This window comes from Streptopelia decaocto (genome assembly GCF_964273445.1).
Source record: "Streptopelia decaocto genome assembly, chromosome: 7".
NCBI lineage: Eukaryota > Metazoa > Chordata > Aves > Columbiformes > Columbidae > Streptopelia > Streptopelia decaocto.
In genome coordinates this window covers 33,665,094-33,685,553 of record NC_138661.1, presented here as the reverse complement: position 1 = coordinate 33,685,553, position 20,460 = coordinate 33,665,094, and the positions used below count along the sequence as shown (strand labels likewise).

At 38.1% G+C, this 20,460-nt stretch overlaps 1 protein-coding gene across 3 annotated transcripts in view; it reads left to right on the top strand.

The window, feature by feature from the left end:
• RASGRP1 (RAS guanyl releasing protein 1) overlaps positions 1-19,886 on the top strand; it is a 45,973-nt gene extending 26,087 nt beyond the window's left edge. Inside the window, exons 7-17 of one of the 3 annotated variants that reach the window (XM_082059475.1) lie at positions 4,534-4,707; positions 5,416-5,532; positions 6,802-7,077; positions 9,316-9,396; positions 10,091-10,195; positions 11,198-11,307; positions 11,956-12,100; positions 12,828-12,864; positions 13,363-13,509; positions 15,330-15,700; positions 17,137-19,886. In XM_082059475.1, coding sequence (XP_081915601.1) covers positions 4,534-4,707; positions 5,416-5,532; positions 6,802-7,077; positions 9,316-9,396; positions 10,091-10,195; positions 11,198-11,307; positions 11,956-12,100; positions 12,828-12,864; positions 13,363-13,509; positions 15,330-15,700; positions 17,137-17,271 — 1,698 coding nt within the window. In that variant the 3' untranslated portion in view covers positions 17,272-19,886. Of the gene's footprint in view, positions 1-4,533; positions 4,708-5,415; positions 5,533-6,801; positions 7,078-9,315; positions 9,397-10,090; positions 10,196-11,197; positions 11,308-11,955; positions 12,101-12,827; positions 12,865-13,362; positions 15,302-15,329; positions 15,701-17,136 lie in introns of those variants that run through there. The other 2 variants (XM_082059473.1, XM_082059474.1) reach the window with 2 other exon arrangements.
• The last annotated feature ends 574 nt before the right edge of the window (positions 19,887-20,460 follow it).

Genomic DNA, 20,460 nt, shown 5'->3' with positions numbered 1-20,460 from the left:
CATTGACTACCACTCTCTGGCTTCTCTCCTTAAGCCAGTTTGCAACCCACCTCACTACTCTATTGTCTAGACCACACCTCCTCAACTTAGCTGTGAGGATGCTGTGGGAGACTGTGTCGAAGGCTTTACTGAAGTCAAGGTAGCCCACATCCACCGCTCTGCCATCATCTATCTACCTCGTTATGTCCTCATAAAAGGCAATGAGGTTGGTCGAGCACGACTTCCCCTTGGTAAAGCCATGCTGACTGCCCCTAATAACCCTCTTATCCCTGATATGCCTTGAGATGGCACCAAGGACAAGCTGTTCCATTACTTTCCCAGGGACAGAGGTGAGGCTGACCGGTCTATAATTACCCGGGTCCTCCTTCTTGCCCTTTTGAAGACTGGAGTGACATTTGCTTTCCTCCAATCCTTGGGCACCTCTCCCGTTTCCCAAGACTTGGCAAAGATGATGGAGAGCGGTCCAGCAATGACTTCAGCCAGCTCCCTCAGCACCCGCAGATGCATCCCATCTGGACCCATGGATTTATGGATGTCCAGACTATTTAATTGCTCCCTAACCCAGTCCTCATCAACTAAAGCAAACTCCTCCATTGACCTGGCTTCATCCGGGGTCTCAGGGGTACGGGGCTCCCCAGGACAGCCTCCGGCAGAGTAGACAGAGACAAAGAAGGCATTCAGTAATTCTGCCTTCTCTGTATCTTCTGCCACCAGGGCACCCACTCCATTCATCAGTGGGCCTACATTGCCTCTGGTATTAGTTTTATCTGCTATGTATTTGAAAAAGTTCTTTTTGCTGTCCTTGACCCCTCTCGCCAGCTGTACTTCTAAGGAGGCCTTGGCTATCCTAGCTGCCTTCCTACATCCTCTAACAGCAGCCTTATATTCTTCCCAAGTGGCCAGCCCCTGCTTCCATGACCTGTAAACTCTCCTCTTCTGCTTGAGCATACCCAACAGATCCCTATTCAACCACGCAGGCCTCCTGGCTCCCTTCCTTGACTTCTTACGTGTGGGGATGCTCTGATCCTGAGCGTGGAAGAAGCAATCTCCGAACGCAATCCAGCTATCTTGGGCCCCTTTACCTTCAAGCAGTCTTGCCCGTGGGATTTCCCCCAGCAATTGCTTGAAAAGGCCAAAGTTAGCCCTGCTAAAGTCCAGGGTTGCAATTCTACTTGCTATTCTCTTCCTGCCACACGAGATGCTGAACTCCACCATCTCGTGGTCACTGCAACCCAGGCAGCCCTCAACCTTTACTGCTTCGACCAGACCCTCCTTGTTAGTGAGGATGAGATCCAGCAGTGCACCTCTCCTAGTCGGCTCCTCCACCATCTGCATGAGGAAGTTATCGTCAATGCACTGGAGGAACCTCCTGGACTCTGGCTGGCTGGCTGAATGGTCCTTCCAGCAAACATCAGGGAAGTTAAAATCACCCACAACAACCAGGGCCTGGGACTGCGAGGCCACTCTCAGCTGCCCATAGAAGGCCTCATCAACTTCCTCAGCCTGATCTGGTGGCCTGTAACAGACGCCCACAACAGTGTCACCCCTGCCAGCCTGCCCCTTGATCCTGACCCATACACTCTCAACCCGCTCGTCATCCACTCTTCTTCCAAATAATTTCTTTGTGTTAAAACAAGTGGTTATCATTGGGCACAGGAACAAGCAGGCTCCTTTAACTGAAATCAGTAATCAGGCTGAAATGGGATGAAGGAAACTTGGAATATTCTCTGGGAATGCCCATCTTCTGTGGTTGTAGGAAACTGTGCAGCATTCTTGCTCACTGACTAATGGACTGTCTGTCTAGAAGGTGTCCACTGCACTCTGCTTGCCATTTTTGATTGTGCATAACAAAATGAAGACTAAGGATAAGAAAGCACTTGAGGAAATGCCATTTTTTAATGTAAGGATGGGTTAAAATATTTTATTAGACAAGCTTGCAAGTACACAAACAATTCTTAAGGACTTATCTAATTTATGTGGGTTTTTTCATTTGATTTGTTTTCTCAGCTATGTTGGTAACTGATAAGATACTAACTGTCCCATGCACCTTGGCTTCACTTCCATCCTTATATGCCATAACATTACTTCTATTCAAACGTGATCCAGTCCACACCTGGAAAAGTGAACATTAGAGACCAAAATCTAAGACGGTTGCAAAGTCAGTGTGATGACACCAGTGAAAGCCAAGTGGCTTTTTTTGTTTGGTTGTTTGGTTATTTAGTGGGATTTTTTTGTTTGTTTGTTGGTTTTGTTTTGTTTTTAACACTATAATTTAAAGATGAAGTCTTACAAGGAAAAGAGCTCTCATTAGGTTGTGAAAAATTTCACAGTTGTGTGGTAGTGTACTTTATTTTGAACTGACAGTATGTGACTCTTCATGTTTTGTGTTAAATTCAAAAATCCATAGAACCAAAGTCATGCACAGATTGCTGCCTGTAGGTAGTAATAATATACAAAGCTTATATAACTCTTAACATTTTCAAGCTCTGTGCAGACATCAAGTAATTAATGATTAATGAGCATAACAAGTATGATTGCAGTCAGAGTGTCAGATGTGTCATAGAGTTCCAACAGTTACATACTTGTATACATTTTATATGCAGGGTCCCTGCATATGTTTTGGTATAAACTGAGTTTACTGAGACCTCAGATCAAAAAATAATGTGTAATTAAGAAATACCTATATTCATTAAGTCTTTGCAGAACGTGTGCATGATATGCTAAGCCGCAGAATCCTTTTATTATTCTAACACGGCAGCAAATATTGGGAGAAAGACTGCAAATGACCTGCTGTGTTATCCGTCACTAACTATACATAGATTCAGTCATTTGGAAGTCAGAAAGGAGTATTTGACCCCTGAACATATACAGCACATGGCAAAATCTTCCATGAGACACCATGTATCTTACAGCAAAGAAAAATGCAGGGAGTGCTGTTCACAGAGTAATGACTGCAGGTATGCTGGGGTTTGGAAACCATTTTAATTAGTAGTTATAAAATACAGGGAGGCTACACTGGATTCTGCTTTCCTCTTGAGGTTCACAAGTTAGCCACTGCAATACCAGGCTCTTCCATTATTTCAGTACCTGGACTTCTTTACCATATTTGCCACTAACAGTCTTGTTCCAGCTGACCTCATTAATAAATTGTTGCACCCAAATTATTTTGAAACTTTAAGTAGTATGTTAGACATGAATTTCTTCAGCATTAAAAAAAAAAAAAACTTTTCTGAAGGAGAGAGCTGCTGAGAACAAAATACAAACTAATCAAACTGATTCATAATTGTACTGAAACTGCTATGAAGTCCATAATTATGTAGTCAGATATTGAAAAATTACCTATCTGCATAGAGTAGTTGCTTAAATTTCAAGATCCAGCCAAATCTGGCTGAGGTTCAAAATTCAAACAATTGTTGTAAGTACTATGTAATCTCAGAGACAGCTCTACCTATTACTGTTAATGTTTCTTCCATTTTTAATTTAGTAAGAGGACAAATCCAGAGATGTCTGCTGTCATATCTGCTCTTTAAAGTGTTAATAATTCTAATTAAATGCATGGAAAAAAGTTTAAAAGTGGAGAGAAAGTGAGAGAGGGAGAGCAAGAGACAAATAGCAGCCCAACAATTTATGACCTTTTCTTAAGGATTAATTCCATTTAGCCTATTCCTGTGGCCTTAAGAGAGGAATATGTGTCTATTACAGCTATGGATGTTTTTGGTAAGATGTTAGTGTTACTAGTCACAGTAAAGATTGGATATATAAATCCCATGTCACCTTTTCTGATTATTTGAATTCTTGTATGTTCTTGTTAATGGATAAATCAAGAGAATGGATGAACATTGCATTAACAAAAACAAATGATTGTTTCTCCTTGATCTTGATGGGTAGAATGGCTTAAAAAAAATCTATTTGTCCCATAAGGCGTCTACCGAACAATTTTATGTTGCTTTGGTTAAGTAAAAGAATCTCACAAACTGTATTAAAAGTATTATGGAATCTGTAGCCCTCATTCTTAATGGTCTTAGCTTTATATTAATCTCATTGAACTTGCTTTCTCTATTAGTGTATCTTAATTCAGAAGTCTGCCCTAGCTGCATAAACTGAACACGTAACTTTCTTAAACTTCCTTAAACTATCACAGAGTTACTAGATTACACTTTAAATTCAGTTTACCCTTCCCTGTAGAAGCCTAGATTAAATTAATTTATGGAGCCACTGAGGCTGGGAGGAAAGCCCCAGTTCTACTCATCTGAAGGTTTATAAGAGTCAAGGGTCCTGAGATATACATGATGCAAATGGTACGACACAAATTATGGTGAAAAAATGTTTTCAGCTAATTCAATTAGTTGAAGCTTTCTGCTTTGAACTGAACAAAGCTTTGACAAAGTTGAGATTTCAGTTGTATGGATATTTGAGATGTAAAATATATCTTGTATGTCTCATTTGAAAAGCAAACCCATATCTGCACACAGAACCTGAGGTCTAAGAAACTGTAGATGAGTTTTCATTTACATTTTTGTTTGGTTTTTAAAGTTCTCAGATTATCAAAACTACATTGTGAATAGTTGTGTGAAGGAGAATCCAACCATGGAAAGATCAATTGCCCTTTGCAATGGTGTCTCTCAGTGGGTGCAGCTAATGGTTCTCAGCAGACCGACACCACAGCTTCGGGCTGAAGTGTTCATCAAGTTCATTCATGTTGCACAGGTCAGTTAACTTTTGCCATGTGTTTTGTTTATTTTGTCTTTCTCCAACATAGCTCTTTAGTTGCTCTTCCCACGCTTCTACTGTAGGGTCAGCTGGTTCATACATACAACATGTATATTTGTGTATGCGGTAGTTTCATACCAAGCATTCAAATATTGCAGCATCATGGCACTGTGACTTTCTCATATCCATTCTGAAGAAATTGTTTTCACTGAAAAATTAGACTTGCTTTTGAATCAGCTCATGCAATTCCAAGCTGTGACCGCAAACCTTTCCAAAGCATGAAATACTATCATGCCTTTGGCTGTAATTAGAAGCACTTCTACCACATATGCCTCATTGGATAGAAGCAGAGTCTACTGGTCCTATTGTTATTCTTTGTGTACTAATTCAACTGCAGTCATAACCAAGATAATAGGCAGTTTCCTAGTTGTGGTAGACTGTGGGAAGAAGGAAAAGTACTGAGGAAGTACTTTGAAGTCGTATTGTATCTGCAGAATTAATATCTGATTTAATGACAGTGGAATAAATATATGTTACATCCAGTAAAATCACACCTGGGTACCAAAATGAATGAAGTCAAATGGATAGTGGCACGAAACTTGTAAGACTTTAGAAGACAGTAGAGGAACTGTAGAGTTTAGATGTGCATATTGAACAACTTGAACCTGTAGATAATAAATGCTAATCTTTTGTATGTCAACACAGAAGCTCCACCAGCTGCAGAATTTCAATACATTAATGGCAGTGATAGGAGGTCTCTGTCATAGTTCCATTTCCAGACTCAAGGAAACAAGCTCATGCATTCCTCATGATGTAATTAAGGTTGGTATTCCTGCTCTAAGTTTTACAAGTAAGGTAACCTTTAGCTTTCTTTTTGTCATTGCACATATGAAAACCATCATTGAATAAGATGGAGGGAAAGACAGAAAAAAAAAAAAAAAGGTAAACGGAAGACTTCCTTTCGTTTTGAAGGGTTTTTCTTTGTCATTTCATCTCTATGGCACCAGTTAATCCCACATGTCCAACCCCATCTTTCTTCAAGATTTATATAAAGTTTCTCTTCAATACTCAGATGTGACAAGAAGCTGCACTTTTATTTGTATGCAGTAGTACAGAATAGCATTTGAACGTGAAAGTGGAGAATTAGATCCTAGAACATTTGAGAACAAAACAATTGTCATCCATAGCAACCCTGACCATCCTGAATCTATGAAATGCTAGAACAGAGCTCTGGACTTTGAGTTAAAACTGAAAAGACTGGTTTGGTTTTGTTCATCTATATTTCCCTATGACAGATTTTATCTAGTTCAGACTTGAACAAACCTAGTCCTGATACACTCACATTATAATACAGTGGAATGTTAGGAATCAATCATAATTATTGTGAAATACAGATGGATCTATTTTTTGCTGAGATTCCAGCTACTAAAACTGTGAAGGAAAGTGTATTTTTAGCAATGAAATGACATCTGAAGACACTTCTTAAGAGACTAATATGTTTTATTACTTTATTGTGTTTGAACCTGAAAGATTTCATATAGGTATCTAATGAACCTGTCTTGATCACAATATGATCAGCTTGAATGATCAGTGCATACCTGCAGTAGAGACCACAAGTATGACCTCCCACTCGTGATGGCTGCAGCTCTCAGGATCTATAAAACCAGTTAGCAAGCTCATTCTTGAATGTTTTTTTACAAATTTTGTCATTATGAGGAGTGAACTGCATATGTGTCCATCAATTGAATAATGTTTTGCATCAAGAAATTTTATACAAGCACTAACAGAAAGCAGGTAAATAAAGGCTGGTAATTAGTGGCTTCAGAACACACTTTAAAGTTTAACTACAACTAACAGTTTGTGAAGGTTTAAATCAAGGATTAGACAGCAACTTCCACAAGCAAAATTATTATTGATAGTTAAATTAGGTGAGGTGAATACCTAGTTTTTATTTGAAGTCTAAAATTTTAAAATCTATTTCAAGAGTCATTGAGAGTAAACCTCTTAATAGTAACATGAGAAATGCTTATGCTGTATGACCAGAACAAAAACATAACCGATTTTGATTTTTTTTTTTTGTTTCATTTTTAGGTGTTTAATGAAATGACGGAACTGCTTTCATCTTACAGAAATTATGACAGTTACCGACGTGCCTATAATGAGTGCACTAACTTTAAGATTCCAATCCTTGGGGTCCACCTGAAAGACTTGATATCACTTTATGCAGGCATGCCAGACTACTTAGAGGACAAAAAAATTAACATATACAAACTATACTCTCTGTATAACCACATAAATGAGCTGATACAACTGCAGGAAATGCCACTTCCCCTGGAGGCTAATATGGACCTTGTTCATTTGCTTACAGTAAGTCTGGTGGATGAGATAAATACTTCAGTTTTTAAAATAATTTCATATACCTGTCAAACAACTAACTAGAGAATTCCATTAATAATAAATACATAATACTGTGTTTGTTTTCCTTAAGGGAATGCACATAGAATCATAGAAGAAGAGAAAAAGTTGGTGATATTGATTCATCTGGCAGCAAGGGTAGAAGTGCCAGTTCAACAGCATGCTTCCAATTATTTCTATAAAGGAAGGAAATGTTTATTTCTGTTTAGTGTGTGTTCCCTCTGTACTTTCACTAAGGAAGCACTCTGAATCCTCTGCTGATTAAGCCTAAATAGGGAGAAAGGTGGAAAGCTTCCTTAGATCCACCTCGGAGGCAGAAGATTGCATACAAAGCTTCCTTGTGTTGAACACACAAACTTTCACATAGAAATTCAGTCTCTTGAGATGTGTAGGGTTAAACATGCCACGTTTCTCGACAAGTTTTTTCTGCTACTAAAAATCTGTCCAACATAAATATTAGTCAAAAATAGTTGTTGTATGGCTTCCAGTCATATCTAGTTAGTGCCATGTTACTGAAAAATTGATGCTACCTAGGATGTATGTCACAACAATAGTTTCAGCATCTATTAAGTTAAAATACTACCTTTTATAAAATAGTAGATCTTACCTTTCTTGTTTCTCAGTTTTGTTTGCCTTTAACAAGTACCTTAGCTTGGAAAAATTATATAGGCTCCTTCCATTGTCTGGTTACAAGCTCTGTTTCAACAAAAAGCTAATAGATATAACAAAAAATGCTTGTGTGTTTGAGGTTCTTTGTTCTCTGGGGGCACTCATGTGAAATTAATCACATATGCCCAGGGCCTGATATAGAGTTACACAAAGTGGTGAATTTCTTCCTGCTAAATGTTTTAGATATTTTGCCTCAAATTATTCTAAGTCCCTCCCCTTTTTAAAAATAATGTTTTATAAAAATGGCTATTACAAATATGTAGAACTTTGGCCACAATTTCATGCAGCTGTATAAGACAGGACATAAATTAAAAGAACTACATTTCAAAGCAGGAGCTTCTAATCTGCTAATATTCCAGGGCACATAATGTTCCTGTTTATTCCCTGATTTTTCCAGCAGTCTTTCTCCTTCTCCTGTTTCCTTCAGTCATGTACTTTCCCATTACCAGGCAAATCTGCTTGAAGACATATTAGTAATTACATACATAAGTCAATAATACATAGAATAGTGTAACATTTGGACTTTTGTTTTTTGAGTGTCAGAAACTACTTTAAGACTTCCCCAAGAAGAATTATTCACTATTATGACTACAACAGTAATTCTTGTAGTCATTCACAAGCAAATTTTTGCATATCTGCAATTTGAGTAAGGTTTTAGATTGGATAAAATAGCATATTTTGGTTTCTTAGTTTATATACCTGACTGCTGTGATCTTGACTCCCTGTAAAAAGTTTGTATTTTCTTTGGACTTGCCATAGATTAAGGCTTGTAACAGATTTACATCTGGCTTTTCTATTCAGTCATGTGTCTAGTATGAATATTTTCATGTAAATACTCAAAAAGTGTCATGTTACCAGTCTTCCATCTTAGCTTGAAATTTGTTTCCAGTCAAGAAAATATTTGCTATACAACTTTCCAGGACACATGCAAAAGCAAAGGTATAAATTTGATAGTTTTTTCAAATTCCTTTTTTACCCAGGCATAATGTTTCTCATTTTACATAACTGCTGCTAACAGTTAAAGGTTCTCACTAAATATATGCAAGTCTATCTTTTATCCTCAGCATATAGTTCTTATTTCAACATGGTCTCAGCTGGATTGGATATATATGGTATATTTAAAACAAGAGGTTCCTGAGAATTTGAATTGATGGACAGTTTCACTGGAACGGTGCTTTTCTGTTTAGTTAAACGATGGACCACTTGAATATCATGGGAGTAAGAGGATTTTTTAAGGTTATTTATTAACTGGCTGCTAATCATGCCTACAGTCACTTGCTGTGCTAATGACTGTAGCTGTGTAATGTTACAGATTTCCAGATAATGGCAATAACAGTCTGGAATTTAGAAAGGTACCCATTTCAAATCACTGTGAACACCTGCACAGCTCATGTGCATTTTTTCTAGGTGCAACCTAAATGAAGAATTAATCCATCAAAAAATACTAATGCATGCCAGGAACAAGTTTATCAAGTAGCAGTGACTGTTTTATGATTAAACTGATGTTATGTTTGTTTTCAGCTGTCCCTTGATCTTTACTACACAGAAGATGAAATTTATGAGCTTTCGTATGCACGAGAGCCACGAAGTCACCGAGCTGCCGTAAGGGCCTTTTCAGATTCTTAACAAAAAGATTTTTTTAATGAGTAACATAACTATTATCTATTGCATTCGATTTCCTTTCCCCTTTCCCTCTTCTTTCTTCCTCTCCTTCTCTCCCTCTCCCTCTCCCTCTCCCTCTTCCTGTCCCTCTCCTTTTCCTTTCCCTCTTCTTATTTTCTGCTAAATTTAAAACATTTTAGCTTTATAGGCTGAGCAAAATCTGTTGGAGCATTTGTTTGGTTGATGATATAGCCTAAGCTAGAGGACATGGGAGAGTTGACACCATATCAGGTTTTTCAATATGAACACAAACACAAATGAAGTTACTTGTTTAGAGACACGACATCAGACTCAGTCTTGGCAATTGATACTAGTTCTTTTAAACGAAGAATTCTTACGTGATTCAAATGATGAAACCCATGAGTGTTATATTGTAGTTTTGTTCCTGTTTTATAAATATGGAAAAGATGGTGAATTTACAGGGCTGCCAGTGAACTGTGAGCATTTAAGGAATGACCACTATTTTGGACAGTTCAGGGAAGAGCTTCCTCTGAAGTAATTATCAGAAGTATGATGCTGGGTCCACAGACCAATTCTGCAGTCCTGTATCACATAGTCCATTGTCACAAATGAAAGTATAATATTTAATATCTTTCCATATGGTACTAATGAGGTTCCATTCAATTTATTCTAGCCTTTGACACCTTCCAGACCACCAGTAGTTGCAGACTGGGCCTCAGGAGTAGCCCCAAAACCTGATCCAAAAACTGTCAGCAAACATGTTCAGAGGATGGTAGACGTAAGTATGGTTAGCCCATTTTACCTTACGTATCAGTTGCAGCCTTAATCTCTAGGTATGAGAAGATACAAAGAAGGGAAAAAATACTGGACATGTTCAAAGCTGTGCTGCCCTCAGATGTTTCTGCGTCACTGTAAATAGCAGCGGTGGCCCCTGAGGCATGGAAGGAAATTCCTTAAACAGCTAAAGAGCCAACAGGGAGTGTGAATCCTGGTTTGTGTCTTAATACTTCCAGAGTCATTCTTTCAAGAAGCCAGGGAGGGAGTCCATTTCTACCAGGGACTCTGACATCATTTTACTGATGGAGTCTGAAAGTGGGCCTCTCAATGTCTTTGTTACTAGCAGCCATTGCTTTTTCTCTCTCTTTTGGGTCACCCATCAAGTATCTCATGTGATTGACTGCAAAACTGACAGAGAGAGAGAGAGAGGTAAAGCGTTTGTCTTTGCATGCCTGCTTCATCTCTTCCTTCTTAAATACTTCTAATATTGATAGGTATCCTTTGACACATGCTGTTTTGGAACGTATTGTAGGTGTGACCCTTGCCTGAGGGCCAGAGATAAACAATAATATTGTTCCATAAGTGGAAATAGGTGCCTGCATGACAATTCTGCCATACAACTACTTTTCAAATAATACTGACCTGATGAAATAAGCTAGGCAGCTACGCTGATTTGGCTACAGAGGTGATCACTGAGAGCACTAATTGAGAGCATTAGGGCAAGTCATATGTGTAGGCCTGGACCTAATGATCTTAAAGCAAAACTGAAAAAGAGCTGTCATTGTGTAGTGAAGAAATTAGTCCAGCTTATGTTGATCTATGTATATTTTGCTACAAATCAAGAAATGACAATGCTTCTTTAGTCTCAAGCAAAAAAAAAAAAGCAGCTAGACTGTTGCACTATTTGATACTGGGTGAAAGTGGGAGAGGAAATCCATAAATATTGTGGAGACTCTCTAAAATGGTAATTCATTATAAACTGTTCTACTATTATTTTGCACAGTCTGTCTTCAAAAATTATGACCATGATCAGGATGGATACATTTCCCAGGAAGAATTTGAAAAGATAGCTGCCAGTTTTCCATTCTCATTTTGTGTAATGGCTAAGGACTGGTGAGTACCTAGTCCTCCTTATCAGCTTTGTAGCATCTGTTTTGGGAGGGGTTTGGGGGTTTTGTTTTTAAATTTTACTTCTATCATTAGGGTGGTAAAATTATCCTCTTCAGCCACAAAAAAAAAGTGAAGACATAACTGACAAAAGCATCTTCTAAACATGTTGTGAATAACATCTTCATGAGCTTACAACAGTAGTAACCAAGCTGACGTAGGAGGAAGAACAGATAATAGAAAAAGAAATAGAGATAATAGAAAAAGAAATAATTTTTGTATGTTCCTAAGATGAACCTGTCCCTGGAAAATAGAGAAATGGCAAATATATATTTTGGTCAAATTAACAACATTTTTCTTAACATATTAAAGCGTGGAAAAATACAATAGTGATTATTCAGATGTTTTCTATGAAGTAGTTTTGAGGTTGCATCACATATGCAGGTATTTTATTTATCCTGACAGGCTGCATTTTAAATGTGTAGATAAACTGCTGTAGGTTTTGGGAGCAGTTGACAAGATTACTCAGATCACTGTAGTTTTTGACCCATTAAACTATTGTAATTATAAATTGTGAAGAAAGATATGTTTAATTCTCCTTATGCTTTTAAGAAAATGTATGTCTCACAAACAACTTTTCTTGTTCATTTTCAGGGAAGGTCTGATTAGCAGGGATGAAATAACAGCTTACTTTATGAGGGCTAGCTCAATCTATTCCAAATTAGGACTTGGCTTTGCTCACAGCTTTCAAGAGACTACCTACTTAAGGCCTACTTTCTGTGACAACTGTGCTGGATTTGTAAGCATACTTTTTAGTAAATTATGATAACATTGTTTGGAATAATGCCCTTTTTATCTCATAATCACCATGTGTCATATACAGAAATATAAAACACCAGTAAAGGTATGCAGAAAAGCAGCCTACTGCCTGTGTAGCTATTTAAGGTTCCCTTTACACCCCTCTTGGCAATACTATTATGTGTTTAAATATGGCTCCTACCTTGTGGTATTCGGTCGTGTCACCAAACACAGTCTTAGGCACAGTCTTAGGAAGTCTTAGACTTCCAAATCCAGGGCCTTCCAATCCATGGGGCTCTTAGAACTCATGTCTGATACAGACATGAGATGCCCCCTGCCTATGGCACAGAAGGATTTAGTAAAACAGACTGTCCTACCAATCCCTAGTTTAGCTGGGATCAAACAAGGGTGCTGAGATAGAATTCTCCATCTATTCCAGCCCCACAACTTCTCTGGTGGCTGTCAGATCTGCTGATGTATTCATTAGAGAGTAGCTCAAGGTATTTTGTTTGTGACTGAGGAACACACATTAAATATTCTGTTCACCTTAAGCTAAAGAGGTAAATAGTTCATTTTTTGACCTTGCAATTAAAAGATTAGAAAAACAAGATATCCTGCAGGTGCTCAGATCTCAGAAATGAGTGGAACTTCTAGTGGATTTTCATAGCTGGAGGTATCAAATGTTCGGAGAAATATATTAATACATAGACTTTCTGTTTGAATTTCAGCTATGGGGAGTCATTAAACAAGGATACAGATGCAAAGGTAACGTACTCTATAATTGATGGCGAATGACAAAAAAAAGATCATCCTGAGATCCATTAATGTGTCTATGGACCTATTTAATCTGACCTCTCAGGAAGGAAAACACTGGGTCAGGAATAGTATGACAGACAGATGCTCCAGACTGAATTCAGAGGGTTTGGAAACAAACACTACCACTCTGTGAAAACAGCGTGGCACATTCACAACCTGTATTTTTCGGAGTTTTCTTCCTCATACAGATACATTATTTCTCTGCGACTCCTACACTGCTGCAACTGAATGTTGCTATTTTGTATTTTAATAATGAAAAGGAGTCTTAGGCATATATAGCAAAGGGATGTTGTTGGTCTGTTTACCAGATATATGTTGTAACAGGTAATGTATGGAGAGAACACCAAAGAAACTTTCTTGCTTCCGGGGCAGGCAAGACAGTGTGAGAGCTGATCTTAGATGCTACAACACAGCCATGGAATCACGTACACTCCGCTTTGTTTACAGACTGCGGAATGAACTGTCACAAGCAATGCAAAGACCTGGTTGTGATAGAGTGCAAGGGAAGACCCAAAACTTCAGTTGCAGACAACAGCCCAACATCTGCTCTTGCTTCAAGCCTCTGCCCGGTAGGAGTCAAAGAGCAATTCCAAGGTGAGAAAAGATCACATTAAAAAGATCAAAAGATTCTTTCTATCTATCTATCTATCTATCTATCTATCTATCTATCTATCTATCTATCTATCTATCTATAATTTAAGCTGTGTTGTACGGCATTGTTTTAGGTTTTTATTAACTGCAGCATGTTACCAACATATAAACTAGAACCAAGCATAAGTGAGCCTGTACCAAGTAACAGCATTCCTGTTATAGTCTGAGTCAGTGCGGACTCCCTTTCAGGGAGATTTCTTGTCACACTACACAATGTGTGGTGCACAAATTCCACAAAAACTTAGTAAATCTTCTGCCAAACTCTCATGAGAACTCTCATGAGAACTAGATGACATGAACTGAATGGCTGACAGATTCTCCGACCGCTCTTACCTTGTGACAAGCAGGTTTTTACTGCTCTTGTCACATTGACTACTGCACTGTTAACAGTTCTGACTCAGATTTCAATGCGGAGTTTATGAAGTCAGTTCACTTACGTATCTGTGTGCTAGGAAAACCAAGAACTGATTGTGTTCATTTTTTCCCACTTCAGTAGCTGAATCTACAACTCCTCTTTGTCCATCTTGTATTTAATCAGAAATGAAAAATCTACACCTCTCTGTTTCTCCTTATATCAAACAAGCTATATAAACTTTTTGTATTGTGTATTACCATGTAGGCCTCCAAAGGAATGTGTTGTCCTTCAATAAGGCCTCAGGCTACTCCTGTTTAATTTTTCTTTTTATTTTGATGTTCCAACTCTTCCGTACTCACTTTCTTTGAGTTTCTCTCCTGCTCTTTGCTTGTATCTAATGTTCTTCAAATCTCCTTCTTGCCACTTTCATATCAGTCTTTTGTGTCGTGTTTAAGATTTATATTGCTGGATTCCATCTTAGGCTTCCTGTTAGCATTTACATGGAGGACAATGCAGCCCGTTTCTCTTGCTAACTGACCGTGTGCATCTCTGTGATTGAAGCTGCAATGGCTGTAGCCCGGCATAGTAACCTCCTCGTGGGATGTCACACAGAGAGAATGAACTGTAGTGTGTTGCCCCATCATCACCCGGTACACCAGGATGTGGTACCTCTCAACGCTACATCATGTCGAAGAATGAGAATTCAGGTGTAGGTTGAAGGTGTAAGCTTCATCTTTTCACCCATATCCTCATTTAATTCTTCAGAGCCTGCAGCAGCTACTGAACTTTGTTCTTTCCCCCGTGTTTGAACAGTCTCATTTTGTTTTCTTCCCAACAAGAGAAATTACTTTATCTGAAACAGGTCTTTTGAAAATCCTTTAATCACAAATTTTGCCGACTGCTTCTATCCTTGTGGCTTTCCCCAAATCCCTCCTCAGTTTTTACTTTTAACTGCAGAAGTATTTTAGGATGACCTATACAAAAGCAGTGTAAAATTTAAAATGTTATTGTTTCTCCGTTATAAAGTGGATAATGTGTATCTTGCAGCTGCAAGTTTTAGTAAAGCTGAACTATTATAACACCGAGGTTTAATCTTCTGGCCCAATCACTAAGATCAATGGTCTGTATAAAACCTCTTAGCCATCTAGACGTTTTTCTCTAGCTGACCTTGATGATACACCTGTTGTCCTCTTACTGATTCATATTTATGTTACTGAGATGGGACAAAAAGTTGTTTGAAGAGACACAACATTGGCAAACTTCCAGTGACACCTATTTTGGCGAGCAATGAATGTAAAATCAATAAAGAATAAATGTTTTTTTTAAAAATCATGTTTAATTACTGTGCTTCCTGTTTCTCCTTTCCTGGGATAAGATCTTGACTCAATTTCCCATATATATGCTACAGTTCAAGAAGGACCATTCACATTTCCTAATGGAGAAGTAGTGGAACACAATGAAGACAGCAAGGATCGAACCATTATGCTCATGGGCTCCTCAGCTCAGAAAATCTCAGTGAGACTGAAACCAGCTGTGGTTCATACAGGTACACAGACTGATCTCGTACTGCTGGCTGGTGAAGTATCTCGTAGGCAGAGAGAGAAGAAAGAACACAGGATGACAGAAAGTCCTTATCTCCAGGCGGCTCCAACATCCCATTGGCCAAGCCCGCTTCTAGGCCGCAAAAAGGCATATGTTAAATGGGAAAACAAGGACTCCAGTCAGAAAATGAAGGAGGAGCATCACAGCTGTAAATCCTCATACCAGGAACTCGAGCAGGTATGTATATGATGAAACAAATTCTGTTTTACACAACTGGTTGGAGGGTGTGGGGAAGTGGCTAGGTGGGAAGGTGCCACCTTACTCCAATATAATTAATTTCCAGAACAATCCATGAGTAGCATCATAAATTCATAGCCAGTTTAACTCCAGCAGTGCTTCACTTCAAGCAGAAATTTTAGTACTAGCTTAGGGAATTGATTTTGAAACCCTTGTTGTCATTACATTGATCCCTGTCAGTCTTAAAAGTGACAGGCAAGGATGTGAACATAATCCAGTTGCTTAGGACATAAAATGAGTAACACAGTCCTGAATTTCTTCCTGATTTTTGGTGGCCTTTGTTCTCCAAAGTGACAGAATATGTGGGCTGGTGAGGGCAGGGAGCTCTGCTTTTGTTCAGCTGACAGCAAATCCCTTCTTTTTTTGATAACTTTAAGTCATCAAGAAATTGTGTTCTGTGGACATGATGCCTCTTGCTAGATTTCACCTGCATTAGCTCAGTTGTGTCTCACCTTTCTCCACAAGTGTTCTGATGAAGTAGCTATACATAAAACTGTTTCACCTCAGATTTTGCCCAAATTCAGTTTTGTAGAAACAAAATCTTTCCAGACCAATTAAAGAGAATATCACAATATCAACAATGTGACTGATGCATGGATCTAGATATCATTATGAGGAACAAAGGCTGACTTATTTTCATACTTTACTCCTTACTATCACTATTCTGAGATGGACCAACATGGAAACAGTCCAACAACGGGACCACAGCCTGATCTTTGAATGATCAGTATAACTTTCAAAGTATCCTTCGCTGTTGTTAAAGTGAGGTCATCTTTTTTGAAAGATGACTCATTTATTAAGAGAGATTAAGACAATTAGCATGAATTGTCCAGTGCTGACCGCTTCTTTTTCAGTCAACAGTACATTCAATAGAGACAAAGATGTGAAGTGTGGATGTACTTGTAATAACTGGTTCTCTAAAATGTCCCATTCATGCGAGTCCCACCATTTACACTTGTCCTTGCTCCCTCAGCAGGTCCTGACCTCAATTACTGAACAGCCACTGATGGTATAAATTTATGTCTTAGATTACTGTACATCAATTTCTGCATTAGTAAAACACTAAAATGTGAGCTGTGTTCTTGTTTCCCCTGGATTACTGCTCTTCTGAGAGGAGCAGTGGAGGGTGCATAGACACAGGTTGTGGACATGAGCGTCTGATACCAGCTGCTGGAAAGTTTTAAGAGTATACACAAAGGATAGACCAGCGACTACAGAAGCATTCAAATAAGTTACTGGTTCTGTTCCACTGATAAGAGTTACACCAGCTTAGGTTTATGCCAGTAAACCTAAACATACAACCAGACAGTCCTGAAACAAATTCAAAATAAAATATCATTCTCTGTGTTTTGGGTTTTTTTGTTTGTTTTGTTTAGGAAAGAAATATTCTTAAGGCAAACAATGAAAGTTTAAAGATCCAACTGGAACAGGCACATAAAACAATTGAATCTCTCACAATCCAGAGAAGAAACCACGTAGTCAACAACCTACAGCACAGAGACGGCTCCTAGCAGAAAAGAGAGGAAATCTCCTATGGAAGAATGTAAGACTGAAGGAGGGGTTGTGACAAAGCTGCTTTACCAAGTGAACTGGAGGGAGAGCCTGAAGGATGTTAAACAGGAATATTCTCTTTACTCATCACATTTCCGTATCAAAAATACACTCCAAAATGCATAAATCAATTCCTTTGACTTTTTAAGGAAATTTAGCATTATCTGTGCAGTAAAAATAGTAACTTCTGGGTTTGCTTTTGCAAGGAGTGACACTGTTGCTGAAGTTTCTGTTCATGATGAAGACCACGTAGATTCTCCAGTGACTTGGCTGCCCACAGCACACCTTATTCTGCAAGTGTTCGGACAAAGTAGCTATTCACAAGATTCCGTAACCTCAGATTTGGCCCAAATTCAGGTCTGTAGAAACAAGTGTTTGATAAAGCTGTAGAAATATTCCACTAAGAGAAACAGTCCCTTCTTATTGGGGCTGAAACCATTTAAAATTGTGAACTGTCATCCTTATTTCCTAACTTTAACAAGAATATTAAAATAAATAGTTAAGCTAATGACATTTGATTCTTAGACTTAAGATAAACTGACATTTTTTTGAAAACTCTTTCAGAGCTTTGGAAGTCCTGCTCCTCAAACCCTTACTTAAGGTACAATAGATAAGACTATGGAGAATTTACATGGAATAGTTTCCATTTTTGTGTTCCATGCCACAGCTTTGAACACTTAGCACCGCTTATTTGGCTTAAGGTATAACTTGTTGTCCACATACGGTAGACATGGGATAAGGTTGATTATTTCTTTCCTACATCCAAGTGGACGCCGTTGTTGAGCAGAACCTTGAGAGCCATATTATGAGGGAAACTGTAGAGTAATTCCAGTGGAACAGTTACTGTATTCCAGAGCTCCTAACATCTTCTGGTTCTAAGCAAGTTTTCTCCCTCCTAAATTTCACATGCACTTTAGGTAAAGAGTCAAGATGAGTGTGCTTTTCTGTGTGTAAATTTTGTATAGTAAAAAGGTGCTGGGGAGGTAACTTGGTGTTCTTATTGTTAAGAGACAACAAAATAGTCTTTCAAGTTACTGATAAATCTACTTGTCAGAATAGCTCATTTAAAAATTGCATTTGCATTCTAAGAGAATCTGTACATTTACAGTTGTAAAAAACTTGCATTTATTATACAGGGATTTGTCATCACACATTTAAAGTCACAAACTTATAACTTTGATATATTTATCTGCAAAGTCCACTTAATGCTCCTCAGAACTTGTAAGTTACAAGTCCATTATACATAGATTGAAATTTAGTATGTGTGCTTTGTGTTCAATGGTATAAATGTATGTTCCATCCACAATTTAGTCATTATCCAGTATATGAGTGCTTTATTTATAAACAAAGTCAATTTGAAACTACTTGCTGGTTTAGTGATTCTGAATTGTTGTTCTGAATTTGGATTGTGCTTGCATCTCCACATATTGGTAAAAACAAATAGAGGGAAATAGTAATAGCAGTAGATTTTCTGTTACCTTACTGTAAATAACTGAAATGCATAGACAAAAATCAGCAGCGGTGAAGACTGCAGCTTTTTTTCCTCATACACTAAACCTGAATTATAAATAATTAACATGGAATTGCACTTTGATCAATGAAGCAATTGCAATGGCTTTCAGGTCATGTCTGCAAACTTGCTTTGCCCATTTTCTGTAAGTTTCTTGATTTTGTCTTCTCTTCAGGGAACTACAGCAAAACGTTATTTCTAATAGGCATTTAGCAAATAAAAGTCTGTTTCTGCAACAATTAAAATAAACAAGATAAAAGTTGAATATGTTTTGACATATTTTAAAAATACCCTGAAAGAAGGGCTAAGACTCATCTTGTGCAGCTACGACAATTGCTTGCTTGTGGTCTAAACTCTGGATTCTAATAGTATTTGTGTGTATGCATATACTGTCTGTGCTGGGGGGGGGGCGGGGGGGTGTGGAGATATGAACAAACTCCTACTTAAGAAGAAAATTATCTATCAGGAGCTGTCCCAAAGGCTACTGTGTTACTAGCTTGAGTACTTAATACTCAACATTGAGTTATGACCATGGATTTGTACAGTCTTAAATGCTCACAGTGTTCCCTCTGTGTTGTCTGCTTGTTCCTACAAACAATCTAAATTACTTCAAAGGCATCTGTTTGCAGGAATGTCTTACAGAACAAGTATGTGGTGCTTTGCGTATGCTGCAAACTTTCTGCTTCAAAACAGGCAGTTGGTACCTGGAGAATTTCAGAGCTCTCAAAGTACCTTCAGGTTCTCTGTTTGCCCAAAACCCCTTACAGTTTTATCTCCTTTTTTTTTTTTTTTTTTTAAATGGTTGCGGTGCCTTCTTACTTCTTTTGGGATTTCTTTTTGCCACATGAAAGACTCATAGCAGAAACTGACTACAGGGATAGTGCTAAAACTGACAAAGCTACTGAGCAAAAATCACTCACATCTGTATTAGTCTTCGAGCTGCTTCATGCTTGGAAAAAAAGATACAATTAAACTACTAAGTGCTGTTGAAAGTCATATTAGCAAACACTGATATTGAATTTATCTTGTCATGGCCAATGTAAATGAAAAGCACTCACCTTTACTCCTCTGGGCTCAGCTATGTTTCTTGTACCTACAGGAAGTAAGGAAAAACAAGTGTCCCCACCCCTCCCAATTACTGTTTAATTTTTAAGTGTGAATTCTGATTGTTTAAAGATACAAGTAAATAAATTGAGTAATGTCACAATTAACAAGGCATGACTACTGTTCATATTCAGATTAAACACAACTGCCTGTAGAGTAGCTCACATATGTATTTTGGAAATACATTTTTGTACAGCAGCAATCTTATTTTGTTGTAACTGATCTCTATGGTAACTTGAAAAAAATTTTGGTTTAATGTTGTTGGAGAAGATTGAAAAACTGTACAGATTGTAAAGATTTTATATAAATTGTAAGATTTTGGGTTAATATTTATAATAGAAAAAATATTAAAATTGCACTTCATGCCTCCGAGTTTCTATCTCAAGGAAAACCAAACAACCTCTATTAATCTTCTGTGACTCCATCATCTGAGACAGTTGGGCAGGATTAAGCCAGTACCAGAGGCCCTGATCCAGTGTCACCTCGGTGGACCTTGGCACGTTGCCCGAGAAAATGCAGGAAGCCTGGGATTTGC